Genomic DNA, 13,979 nt, shown 5'->3' with positions numbered 1-13,979 from the left:
CGTCAGTCATATGACCGTATCCCCTCACAACAACTTTTTGAATGGGCCCCTGTCTAAATGCTTCTAGAGAGTCGCCTCCCTGCAGCAATTGTTAATTTTATGCCCCACAATAGTGCCCTAGTTTATTTTATGACCACAGTAGTACCCTAGTCACATTATGTCACATTACAGTGCGTCAGTTCATATTAGGACATACAGTGTCCCCGGTTCATATTATGCCACACTATAGTGCCCCCAGTTCATATTATGCCACACTTTAGTGCCTCCAGTTCATATTATACCACGCTTCATATTATGTAACATTATAATGCCCTCCAGTTCATTTTATAACACATTACAATGAGCATGTCCAGGGGCGTACTTAGATATACTGCCGGTCCCAAGGCAAAAGTTTTTAAGGGCTCCTATTTATCTACTAATGGTGAAAAATGTATATAACACATGTAACTGTGACAGGGAAGGTGGCCTCTCTCAGTTCTGGGCCCCATAACAGCTGCACTGTTTGCAGTTATGGTAGCTACGCCCTTGGTCATGTTGGGAGGTATGCCGTCACCCCTAAATCCGCCCCTGTATAAAGGGATAATATGGCAAGCCTAGATATAGATGTACATTGGCAGTGGTGGCTTACATGTAGGCTTACCATGCTATCACTTTAAACTGGGATGCTCATGGATTACACAGGTTCTGTGGCTGAATAAAACCAGGTGAAATGCAGGCTTGAAGTTAGCAGCCACGGAAACTGTGTAAATCATAGGTGTCCAAGTTTACCGGGATGGTATGGTAAGCCTAAATATATGCCACTATCAACTCCAACCATGTGCTGAATGGGCTTGGACTGATTCACGCCATTAGGGTCAGTAGTTTTTCTTAGTACTAAAAAAAGGTGCCATGCTCAGAATTTTTTTTACCAGCTAACGTTGATACAAGATTTATTGTAGTGTTCACACTGTGGATAAATTTTCAGATGCTTATTTTATTCATGTGTGAAATTATTTCACTGATTTCTTTGTGTTTCTGGAACTATTTGCAAGAATGAAAACGTTTGCCAAATATAGTTGCCGGAACTGCGTTTACCATCAGATATAAATAAGAAAAACTGATTATTATTGTGGTGTTGCTAGAAGTGAACGATTTGGATTCAACAAGTGGATGCTCTTTGCATGACCTGCTAATTATACTAGCCAGTCTCTCCAGAAGTGAAACGGTTAAGATTTCTACTGTGGAAAAGCAGCTGAAGCTAATTAAAGGAGTGACTTGCAGGGCAGCCTGCCTGGAGCTGTGGTGTGTGTGTGTGTGAATTAACATGGAGGGATTTGGATAGTTACATCAACTCACCTCCAAGGAATGGCTGAGACACTCTTTGTGTGCTTTTACTATTCCATATGGCTGCTCGCCATTTCTTCAGGTATCCCTGGACTGGTTTATGACAGCCAAGAATATAATCTGCTACCTCCATTGCTGAAGGAGCTGTCAGAGCGCACAGGTTGGAGGGAAGGAACACCAGGCCCCCAGTCAGTAGCCATCAAGTATATGAAGAGGCTCTACAAAATGTCAGCAACCAAGGAGGGATTTCCCCGGATTCACAAAAATGCAGAATATAATACAGTCCGGCTAATTCCTCCAAAGACAGAGTGCAAGCCAGGAGCCAAGATGCAGATTAAGGGTCAGTATGAACATGGGTTTCCACTCAAACAAGTGCATGTTCTATTCCAATTTGGGAATTTGGGAACATGGAACCCCCTGGATTAGCATAACTAAACTGCTTCAGAACATCATTAAGCTGGGTCAGAATGTTAAAGAATGTACCCTTCACTCGCCACGCGTCAGGCATGGTGGCTTCGCTTGTCACAGGTTACTTTTCCCAATAGATTGTAAAACTGATAGCCCAAGGGGTTCCATGTTCTGAACTTGAGCGTCCAACTTGTATGTATAAAATAGTGGTTTGTGTGCTAAAGCCCTGAAAAACTTTCAACAGCTGGTTGTGTTCTGTTATATGCCACACATCTTAAGGGGCCTATTTATCACCATACGCATCCAAGGATGTGGTGTGATAAAACTCGCCCGAATCTGCACTGATAATTGATACATCTGCACTGATAATTGATTACATCGCACGTATGTAACCATTATCGTATGCAGGGACAGATCTTGCAAACAAACTCTGTCCCTGAGATGCCTGTCTGCAGCATCATCAGATTATTTTCGGGAAAAATGTCCAGATGTCCTGCTGTGCTTTCCCCCACTACCACCTTGTCACCCCCCCCCCCCCCCCCTCTACCACCCCCCCCCCCCCCCCACCCCCGTGCGCCACGGGCCCTCCCCCCTGCATGGTAGATATACTTGCCTACTTTTGAAAAAGCATTTCAGGGAGATGTGAAAGTAACACCTATCAGCGTGGATGTGTACTGCTACATCTGAGAGACGCGGATCAGAAAAATGACCGACATTCAAATGTAAATGAATGAACCCCAAAGTTAGTAAGATCTACTTGTTGAAGAAAAGACACTTATATTTTTCAGGATTTGCTTGTGTAATGTGTTTTACAAGAGGTTCCATATACTGTAAGTGGTCACGAGAAACCTTTTATTTAAAATGCATGTAGCTATAGGGATAGGATACAGTTTATATGCCGGTGGTCAGGAGACCGATGCCGGAATCCTGACCGCATACAATGCCGCCAGCCGGAATGCCGGCTAACGAGCTGTTCCCACTCGTGCATGTCCACGACACCCACAGAGTGGGAATAGAACCTGTGGCGAGCCACCGAGCCCGCAAGGGACTCAGTTGCGCTTGGCCGCGCCGGCATTCTGCTGGCTGGGATCCCGGGGCCGGTATGTTGACCTCCGGGATCCCAACCGCCAGCATATATACCCCAACACATGGGTATCATTGTGAATTATAACCAATGCGGGGAAATGGCACTGATGATACAATTTGAATGTATGTATTTCTGTTATCTTTTTTCCCCCCCAAGAAAGTAACAGCTGCATAATGGGGATAAGGTGCAGTCAGGGAGATTGCTGGTCTATTCAGGGAGTCGGGGAGATTACTACTATTTCAGGGAGTCTCCTGCAGAATGCGGGAGGGTAGGCAGCTGTGGTCCAGGGAGCCGGTGATGCCGGATCCTGTGCGCTGCTGTGACCCCCAGTGTGGTAAATTGAGCTGCCATTTTGCAGAATCACTTTACTGCACCAGGGGTCACAGCGTAGCACATGGAGGGCCCAGCAGTCCGCAGCGGAGCACCGATCACCAGCTCATGGACCGGTAAGTATGGGGTTGTGCAAAAGCTGTGCAAAAGTGGGGTTCTCGCAGTGCTGCCCTGAGATTTCGCCAGCCTGAGCCTATCACAAGGCACAATGTGGTATATGTTTTTGTTTATTTATTTATTTATTTTATTTATTTTTAGTAAATTCGTCCACATCACATTTCCCATTACAAGTATGGGGACTGCGATATGGGTTACTAAAAAAAAATTACAATTCAAGGGTTTGGAACAGTTTTTCACGAAAACTGCTCCAAAAGCCCTTTAATACATTTGAGTGATACTAAAATAACGTGAAAAGGGTGTGAAAACACCCTTTTTCACATTCTTTTAGTAAAAATAATGTTAATACATAGGCCTCTAAGGGGCCAATTTATCATCATCTGCATCCTTGGATGCGGATGTCGTGTGATAAAATCGCCCAAACTCGCACTGCGATAATTGATTACATTGGAGGGATGTATCAATAATCACATACAGGGACAGAGCTTGCGAGCAAGCTCTGTCCATGCGATGCCTCTCTGCAGCATCATCGGGGTATTTTTCATTTAAAAAATACCCGTTGTCCTGCTGCGCATGCGCTGCCCCCACCCGGTCGAAACCCATCGCGACTATCCCCCCGCGCTGCGGACACCCCCTGTGGGATAATATACTTACCAGTCTAGGGAGCCGGCCCACGCTGCGCCTGCCGAGCGCTGAATCCTCTGTGCTGCGGTTAAACCCAGTGCTGTAAAGTGCACTGCCACTGTGCAGCGTCACTTTACTGCACCAAGGTTACACTGCAGCATTTTTGGGGACCCAGCGCCCAGCAGCGCTTAGCGGACACTGGCTCTCTGGACAGGTGAGTATGGTTTTTCTTTTTACACTTTGATCAGCTTGTGTGAGCTGATCACTGGAGCCAGGTCCCAGGGGCAGAGAAAACTGGGCAAATGCTGCCCTGTGAGGCTGGCGAGATTATCACAGGGCACACTGCACTATTTTTTCACTTTTTTTTTTTTTTTTTTGTTAGTAAATTTAGCCACATCGCATTACCCATTATTTCCCTTTTTCACATTATTTTCGTAAAAATAATGTTAATAAATGTGCTCTTAAGTCTGAAGAATGAGAAATAGAAAAGGCTTCAAAATTATTTTGAAAGAACTGTGTGGGTCCAAACTACCGATGTATGCAAGCTTTATTATTTTTGAAGAGTCTTTTTAAGTCGTAATATGGCATTGGGCTTGTTGGTTGCCATACCACCTTAAAGCTTTATAAAACAAGCCTCTCCTTCCACGTTCTTTTGACTATTTAGTCATGTGTTTACATCCTCAGGTGAAGTTGTCTTTGGTAATTGCCCTGTTTGATGCATTGGTTGTAATTGTTTCAAAACCAACTTTGTGTTGTATCCAAGGGCAATAAAAATACAGTGCTCTATCCAATGGGGATGCAGTCACAATGCCGGCGGTCACGATACCTTCGCCAGAATCCAGACAGCGGACATTTTACCAGCAGTCGGAATACCAACACGCCCGTAATTTCCACTCTGTTAGTTGGTCGACGCCACCAACCGTCCCCAGCGGGCCCGATGTGTGGCGAGTGGATTGCTGTCTGTATTCCGGCAGACAGGATGCCGATGTCGGGATACCTACAGCCGGTATTACATACAAATCCATCTAATGACATGGATGAAAAGCACAGAAGTGCCTCAAAACAGCAATATCCATACACTTAGTGAAATAATTATACCAGAAGGTGGGAACAAAATATAGGTGGCATGCTGTTAAAAATTCTTTTACTCTCTGGTAATTTTGTTCAAATAGCCTATATATAGCAAATGCCTAAAACAACTACAGTAACTGGGGTCTATTTTATTAAGAAGCAGTGATGACCTATTCTATCACCGAAAATCAATCACTGCACCTTAACAGAAAGACTTTGGGGACCATTTATCAAATATTTAGTATCCCTGCAATGTATGTAGGTGGATAAGCAGCATGTCTCTGATGTCTGCTGTGATCCCTCCATTCCTGCAGCAGCCGCATCCCCCGTAGGTTTCTATTCCTGCTGTTGATCCCCACAGCTACATTGTGTTTGTAGCCAATGGCGTATTCTCCTGGGACACCCCCCATCCCCGGAAGTTGCCCCTGTGCTTGTGCGGTCAGTGGGAACCGTGCATGCGCAGGAGCCCCAGCAGCCCTCACAGCACACAGCCATGGTTTCTGCTGGTGCTGGGTTATACATCCAGCAGATATGATCACATATTACAGGGCAGTTCAGATGGTGTACTGGTTAGCATTGCTGTCTCATAGCACTGAGGTCATGTGTTCTATTCCCACCATGGCCCTAACTGTATGGAGTTTGTATATTCTCCCCGTACTTATGTGGGTTTCCTCTGGGGACTCCGGTTTTCTCCCACAATCTAAAAAATACTGGTAGGTTAATTGGCTCCCAACAAAATTTTCCCTAGCGCGAATGTGTGTAGGGAATATAGATTGTAAGCTCCACTGGGGCAGGGACTGATGTGAATGACCAAATATTCTCTGTAAAGTGCTGCGGAATATGTGTGCGCTATATGGTATCCGTTCAGATGGTCGACAGTCATTAGGTCGACCACTATTGGTCGACATTGACATGGTCGACATGGACACATGGTCGGCACATGAAAAGGTCGACATGAGTTTTTTAACTTTTTCTTTTTTCTTTTGGGAAACTTTTCCATACTTTACCGTTCCAGTCGTAGTCCACGTGGATCGTAATCTGTGACGAGCGAAGCGGTAGCGGAGCGAAGGCACCATGCCCGAAGCATGGCGAGCGAAGCGGTGCACTAATTGGGGTTCCCAGTCACTTTACGCAAAAAGCGACATTAAAAAAGTTAAAAAACTCGTGTCGGACCTTTTCACGTGTCGACCTTTTCACGTGTCGACCTTTTCACGTGTCGACCTTTTCACGTGTCGACCATGTGTCCATGTCGACCAATAGTGGTCGACCTAATGACTGTCGACCATAACATGGTCGACCATTCATACCGGAACCGCTCTATATAAATAACTGGTAATAATAGTAATAATAATATTGCAGTGAGATACTGGGCACTAATATCGTGCCCAGACTGCATTGCATAATGATAAATGGGCGCCTTTTAATGCACACCTACTTGGTGAAACTAGGTGTAGTATGAGTGGCCGGGGGCCAGCATACCGGTGCCGGGATCCCGACCGCCGGCATACGGACAGCTGGGCGAGTGCCCTTGCGGGCTCGCCACGCTGTTTGTTCTCCCTCCAGGGCGGTGTGGACCTCCAAGAGGGAGAATGTGTCGGCATGCCGACGCCAGTATGCTGGTCGCCGGGATCCCGGCCGGCGGCATACTGAAGACCACCCGGTGAAACTAGCAGGCAACAGTAAGAACAGATTTATTGCTTCCCTCATTTCATGTGACTCTGCATCACTGGATAACACACATGCACTGCCTCAGGAGCCTGAACTTCAGTTTCCAATATCTATTAAAAGAGGGTAGAAAAGACAGCAATAAGAAGACCATCCGTGGTACATGTAGTGCCCATTGTTCTTGTTAAATAGGCGCTAACTAGCACCCTCCTACTTTGTTGATGGTGGCCAGTGAGGGGCATCACTGGTGAAAGTGGATGATTGATTTTGCCAGTTGCAGGGCCTGTTAATTAGTAAGAAACCCTTTTTCTGGTGGAAATATCTAATTTTGCTGGATTAAGGACTCCTCTCCATATGATAAACTGGGAATGTTCAAATGTGTTGACCAATTACTTCCATGGTGGCGGGCTTACTATTTGTTGCTCTAATTGAGATTTATTATAAATAAATTATATTTATCTATATCGACTGCTAATTGAATGATCTGCATATGCTATAATTCATATCACATTGTGATGAAAGGTTAGGTTAGTACGTATAAAATATAAAGATTAATTATCTGTAAACAGGTAGGGAAATATGAACAATTAGCTAACCCGATTAAGACAGAATAAAAACTCCAGCTTATCCATAATGGAGGCTTGGAGATTTGCAGAACATCTACAGCAGGTATTCCCAACCACGGTCCTCAAGACACACTAATGGGCCCTACTCATTTCCCGATGCGCCGCCGAGGTGCCCGACGGCCGATACGGCCGACGAGCGACCCGGCGGCGGGGGGGCAGTGAGTCATTTATGAACGAGATCGTTCATATCTTTCAAAAAATCGGCCAGTGTGTAGGGCCTATAACAGTGCAGGTTTTAGTGATATCCAGGCTGCAGCACAGATGGTTAAATCAAAATAACTGAGCTACTAATTAAGTCACCTGCGCTGAAGCCTGGATATCACTAAAACCTGCACTGTTATAGGCCCTACACACTGGCCGATTTTCTGAAAGATATGAACGATCTCGTTCATAAATGAACGAGAACTCGTTCATATCTTTCAGTGTGGAGACTCCAGCGATGAACGATGCGCGTCCCCGCGCTCGTTCATCGCTGGTCTCCCGTCGGCTGTGCATGCAGGCCAATACGGACGATCTTGTCCATATTTGCCTGCACTTCAATGCAGCCGCGCGACGGGGGGAGTGAAGAAACTTCACTCCCCCCGTCACTGCCCCCCCGCCGCCGGGTCGCTCGTCGGCCGTTTCGGCCGTCGTGCACCTCGGCGGCGCATCGTCAAATGTGTAGGGCCCCTTAGTGTGCCTTGAGGACCGTGGTTGGGAATGCCTAATCTACAGTATATGCTGGTTTTGAGATTCCATTCTTACTAGGGGGATCTAGTTTGTAACACTGTCGATGAAGCATACCAAATTATTGCTAATGTTTGCACAATTTTGCGCTTCCGTTTTCTCCATACTTGTATTAATAAGCATCCCAGGACAGTCTATGCAAGAAAATAGCTCCGGAGGATGGGACTGTGGAAGCAATGAGAACAGGTGAATGGTAAAAGCTATGAAGATGTCTGAGAGAAAAGAGGGACAAATAGGGTGCAGGGAGGTGCACACATTAGAATGTTCTTATATGGAAGTTTTGAAAAACCATATTCGATACTCTCGTCACAAGGCTGCTGGGACTAGTGTGGCGAAGTGCAGAGGGAACATTATGGTAGAGAGGAAGATAACTTTTTTTTCTTCCTGCTTTTCTCCTCTACCAATTAAACACTCGGGGTAGATTTACTAAAGATTCCTAAACAGAACAACCACAACCAATCGGCTTCTATAATTTTCTAGAATGCAACAGAGAAATTATTAAGATTGGTTGCTATGGGCAACACCCCTTTTTATTTTTAGAAATTTAAGTAACTCTACTCATAAGGACATCCAGAGATGGGGGAAATTCAGTCTAACCTATGGACATGATGTGCAATTCCGTCACTGTGCTTGCCACGCTGCGGGCTCGGCCACAGGTTCTATTGCCACTACATTACATTGAATTCCCCCCCCCCCCCCCCCCCCCCCCATCCCATGTAGGCTTTGGAATGAGTTATGCATACTTAGCAGTACAGTAGTGAATAAAAAAGTCTTGCATGGTTTTCTTATTATTGAAGAAAATTGTCCAATTCACTAAATCAACGATAACATTTTCTATTTTCATTTTGCTCATTGCAATGTTCCTTAGTGTTAACGGCATGCGCACTGCTTATGCACAGGATTACATGTTTTGATCAGCTCAAGCTGCATATAAGGAGAGCAGAATGACAATACTTGGAATGGAGAGAGTTAAATCTCTGTGGATCAATATGGCATGACAGCTTATGGGCCAATAGGAAAGTTGGGGGTGGTGTCAGTGGATAAATCTGTCTGGTTTTTACATTGTCTTTCTTTTTGCCTTCCCACCCTCCCGCACCTTTCAATTTTAGTTATTCTCATTGGTGTCTTGGTTTATGGTTGTTAGCAGTTGTTTTTCATTAGCTATTTGTTTGTCGGAAAAGAGTGTCAAGTTCACCGTGTTTGAGTTAGTAGTTGCAGTTTTAGTCGGTTTGGTTCTGTTTAGGTGCACTTATCTTCATTGACTTTTATCTGCTGGACCACACTTCAGGGGGTAGCGTCATCACCCTTCAGGGTGGGTAGTCAAAGTAGAAGGTCTGAGTGGAAACCTATGTTTGGTTCGTTGTTTGGTTCACTGATTGGGTTATGGGCCCTACTCACTTGGCGATGTGCCGCCGAGGTGCCCGACGGCCGATACGGTCGACGAGCGACCCGGCGGCGGGGGGGCAGTGACGGGGGGAGTGAAGTTTCTTCACTCCCCCCGTCACCCGGCTGCATTGAAGTGCAGGCAAATATGGACGAGATCGTCCATATTGGCCTGCATGCACAGCCGACGGGAGACCAGCGATGAACGAGCGCGGGGACGCGCATCGTTCATCGCTTAAGTCTCCACACTGAAAGATATGAACGAGTTCTCGTTCATTTATGAACGAGATCGTTCATATCTTTCAGAATATCGCCAAGTGTGTAGGGCCTATTAGTTTGATTAGCTTGGGGTTTGATGTCGGATTTCAGCTGTTTCTTTTCTGGCCAGCATACTCTTATTTCTAAACTATCCAAATTAATCTAATTTGATTTACAGGTTTTTATAGTTATTAGATTATATTAATAAATAGCTAACAACTTTCAGCCAAAATACATGTCTGTGTTATTTTATAGTCTAAGTTGTATTGAATATTTCAATGTTATGAGGGAGATACGGCCCTCAGCCATTAGGCGGTTTAGAGATTTTGTAATTTACCAGAATAAACCCTCATCTTGCATATTTAGTGCTAATATTTTTCTTTTTTTTTCCTGTCTTATTTATCAGGACACTTGAATTCCCTGGATTTGACTTTCAATGCTGACAGTGTCTCTGCTTTGGAGCAAAATCTTCAGTCTATCTTGCTTTACTCCATTAATAAACAATACTCTTCTTTCAACATGACCTGCACGTGTTACTTGGAGATCCTTGATGATCAACTTGCAAGTTCAGTCTGTCCTAAATTACCCCATACATTCGAATTGCAGCTCCAGAATAGACAAAGGTGGGTTGAGATTGATGTTACCTCTTTCCTTCAACCATTTGTTTCCAACCGACATAAGATTCATTTGTCCTTTAACCTCACTTGTCTGAGGAACAATCGGCACTACAGTGTTGGAAGTAATAGACCTTTGCAAATGATTCGATCCTTGCCATATCTGCTGTTGTATTTAAATGACACAAGCAATAAAGCGTACCACCGGAGCAAAATTCATGTGGAGGCTTCTAATTGGTCTCAAGGAAAACATATTATTTCCAACTTTAATGGTCTGAGAGAGAACCTGCGTGTACATAGATCTCGTAGAGGTCAAGACATTAAAGAGGAGGACACAACTACTGGACCTGTCTCCTATAATTTCAGTGCGCTTTTCAAGCAATTCACGTACCATCAAAATGAATGTGAACTTCATCAATTTCGACTTAGTTTCAGCCAGCTGAACTGGGATAAATGGATCATTGCTCCACATCGGTACAATCCAAATTACTGTAAAGGAGATTGCCCTAGGGTTGTTGGTCATAAATATGGTTCCATAGTGCACACCATGGTTCAGAATATAATCTACGAAAAACTGGACTCCTCCGTTCCTCGTCCATCTTGTGTCCCATCGGAGTACCGTCCCATGAGTGTTCTTACCATCGAACCGGATAATTCTATTGCTTACAAAGAATATCAAGATATGATTGCAACCAAATGTACCTGCCGTTAGCTTGTCCTCAATCAGCCCTTGTTCGTGTACCCAACTAAAAATTATGTCGGTCATCAGGCTTCATGGTAACATAGGCACCAGTGTTTCCTGATGATGACCATATAATTACATCCACCACACAGAGAAACATTAATATGCTACAGAATACACTCTCATTAACATATCCATGTCTCTTTGTGGGTGTAATTCTATCCACTGCTTCATATTTAGAAAAATGTGCTTAGAATAACCTGAAAATGAAACCTTCCACTTTCTGCCATAGGGCCTAAACAGAGCATTTATTTGCAGTGAATCAACCTGCAAGCATATGTAGTGAGGAGGTTCAAAGCAATAAGCCACGTGTTTCTCACTTTAAAAGATATTTTAATGCTGCGGAGTTGTAATTTTAAATACCTATAGGTCTCTAGATGCCAAGAAGGAGGTTTTAAGATAGCTGAAGCCACTTTTTTAAATGTTTAGGGGTTGTTTGGTTTTGTTTTTTATTTTAAAGAACGGATCAAATGGTTGTCCAAGGGACAACTGCCCTCCTTCATCCAAGGTACCTGAGAACAAAGTTGTCTGAAGCCTAAAGACAACCTCCTATAAGCAACACTGTAAAAATTCTATCTTAAGCAAATTGTCACAAACTCTATCTGGCGATGTCTTCCAGAAATGATGCAAAACATACGTGGCTGGATCATTGTATACAAAGTGCTAGCATTCTGCAGGATCTTTCTGCACAAAGATGAAAATCAAAGTAAAATGGTCTTTACTGTATTTAGATTTTTTTATTAAACCTCTTGTTTTTGGCATCTACAAATGAGCAGAATCACATGATGAAGAATTCTTCATATGTGTAGTAATGCTGCTTTGCACATCTTTATGGTCACCTTTCCAGCTAGTCCTTATTTAGCAGATGGTGACTCCTTGTTAACTTAAAGTCTGGTGTTCTCCTAATGGAAATAGCTCTCTTAACATCTCCATTTAGGCATATGATCCTAGATGTCTTAGTGGGGTTCCCTTCTCTTTAGCTAGAAGGGTGCTCACTGCACATTAGTCATTTTGTAAGTGGGTTTATAGTTACTAGCACTTTATTTCTTCCTATTGCGCTGCGATTTAAATGACACCCTTTCTCTTAAAATGTCTTTCATATATCAGTAGAAATATACATTGTAAGAGCACATGGCTTGTTTCCTGTGAGAAGTCAGTGCTAATCCGCTGCTCTCTGACGTTACCTGGTGTATCTGCTGAAATCTAACAATCAGGCACTAATGGCACAATACTTAATATTTCACTTTTGTCTAAACAGGGAAATACTAAGTCACTGCACACAAAATTAAAAGGAAAAACGCAAACCTGTCTGGCTTATTTATTGACTGAGTGTGTGGTGTTTTCTGGTGGTGGGGGGGAGGGGTTTGCATGTGTGCATTGGCTGTGAAACTATTTTAAAGCTCTGAAAAACCTAAGTTTAAGTCGGTTATTATTATTTTTTTACCCCCACTGTGCTACAGTATTTCAGGGTTGCTTGTGGGGTTTATATTCTAAAGTATGGTCTTTAGTCAGGTGATATTAGAGATTCTGGTGTAAATGTAATAGGATGCGAGAGTGCCCGTATTTTTAAAGCGCCAGTCATTTGCAAATCAAAACCAACCTGGTTTAGCCTTGTAAATGATTGCCCCTTTTAAAATTAGGGTATTCTTGTACCCTATTACATTTTCTTCTCCATGTTTATTGCACAAATGTCACCGATCACTTTTTCTGGCAATTACATACAGATAAACTTAAACTTTTAACCTGTATCATTGCCATGAGTCTATGGTTGATGATAAACTAAAATCATTTTATATTTTAGTTTATCTGTACATCACTTTATATTCTACTGTACCAACCGGTCCCAAAATTGGCAGGAGGTAATAAGCCTTTCCTTTCAAACTCTTAAAGGACACTTTTTTTTTTTTTAGAAAAAATGCAGGGGAGGACACGTGGAGGGGTGCATGCAGGGCAGGCGACAGGGAGGGTCAAAGGGGACACCTGTAACGGGCCCCAAGGATACGCCACTTAGTGTATGGCAGGGATGTGAGTGGTCTTGTCTGCTGTGGGTGCAGTCTCAGAGTGACAGGACCCTCTAACACACAGTGACTGGCAGCACGAGTGTGCGCCCACTCTTCTGCGTCCAGCTCTGTTGCAGACAGTTACGGGACATGGCAGCAGTTCCACTGGCCAGAATTCCAGTGCCTTGCATCGGCCTCTTCTAGTCGGGAGTGAGGGCCCCAGGGTAACTGCTGTGCGGTGTTCAGGTCTTGGTACTGGGGACTGCAGCGCAGGTGAGTCTCTTCCCGGGTAAGAGTGGCTTGGTGAGGTGACACAGGGCTTTGGGATGGGGTGGGGGAGCTCGGAATGCTGCATGGAGTCATTGGGGAGGGACAGACGGTGGGGTGTGTGAGTGGAAGGAGAAAGGGAGACACCCACTATGGTGTGTGGGGGAGGGAGGAGATGGAGGTAGATAGATCTATCTATCGGTTTCTTACATAGCGCAGCAAATTCTGTTGTGCAAATTGATAGATAGATAGATAGATAGATAGATCTATCTATCTATCTATCTATCTATCTATCTATCTATCTATCTATCTATCTAATATATTTATATTGTGTACCAGTCAAAAGTTTGGACATAGCTTCTCCTTCAATGGTTTTTATTTATTTTCATTTTCTACATTGTCGATTAATACTGAAGACATCACAACTATGAAGGAACACATATGGAATTATGTTGTAAACAAAAAAAGTGTTAAATCAAAATATGTTTTATATTTTAGATTCCTCAAAGTAGCCCCCTTTTGCTTTGATGACAGCTTTGCGCACTCTTGGCATGCTCTCATCAGCTTCATGAGGTAGTCTCCTGGATTTGTTTTCCAATAGTCTTTAAGGAGTTCCCAGAGGTGCTGAGCACTTTTTGCCTGTTTTACCTTCACTCTGCGGTCCAACTCATCCCAAACTATCACACTTGGGTTTAGGTCAGTGACTGTGGAGGCCAGGTCATCTGACGCAGTACTCCA

General features: G+C 43.9%; 1 protein-coding gene across 1 annotated transcript; it reads left to right on the top strand.

Moving 5' to 3' along the window:
• The first annotated feature begins 1,261 nt into the window (after positions 1–1,261).
• On the top strand, positions 1,262–12,278 carry GDF9 (growth differentiation factor 9). Its single transcript, XM_063928166.1, has 2 exons — positions 1,262–1,663; positions 10,025–12,278. The coding sequence occupies exons 1-2, from the start codon at positions 1,345–1,347 to the stop codon at positions 10,942–10,944; spliced, it is 1,239 nt and encodes a 412-aa protein (XP_063784236.1). The 5' UTR covers positions 1,262–1,344; the 3' UTR covers positions 10,945–12,278.
• Positions 12,279–13,979: the final 1,701 nt, after the last annotated feature.

The sequence above is a fragment of the Pseudophryne corroboree genome, chromosome 6 (genome assembly GCF_028390025.1).
Source record: "Pseudophryne corroboree isolate aPseCor3 chromosome 6, aPseCor3.hap2, whole genome shotgun sequence".
NCBI classification, from domain to species: domain Eukaryota; kingdom Metazoa; phylum Chordata; class Amphibia; order Anura; family Myobatrachidae; genus Pseudophryne; species Pseudophryne corroboree.
Note: the sequence above shows the minus strand (reverse complement) of the source record. Positions and strands in the feature narration are given on the sequence as shown.

Bases quoted from the DNA above. Each gene is read 5' to 3' on its own strand.
- GDF9 (XM_063928166.1), top strand. From the start codon at position 1,345: ATGGCTGAGACACTCTTTGTGTGCTTTTACTATTCCATATGGCTGCTC. The intron at 1,664-10,024 runs GTCAGTATGAAC...CTTATTTATCAG, and splicing joins AGCCAAGATGCAGATTAAGG to GACACTTGAATTCCCTGGAT.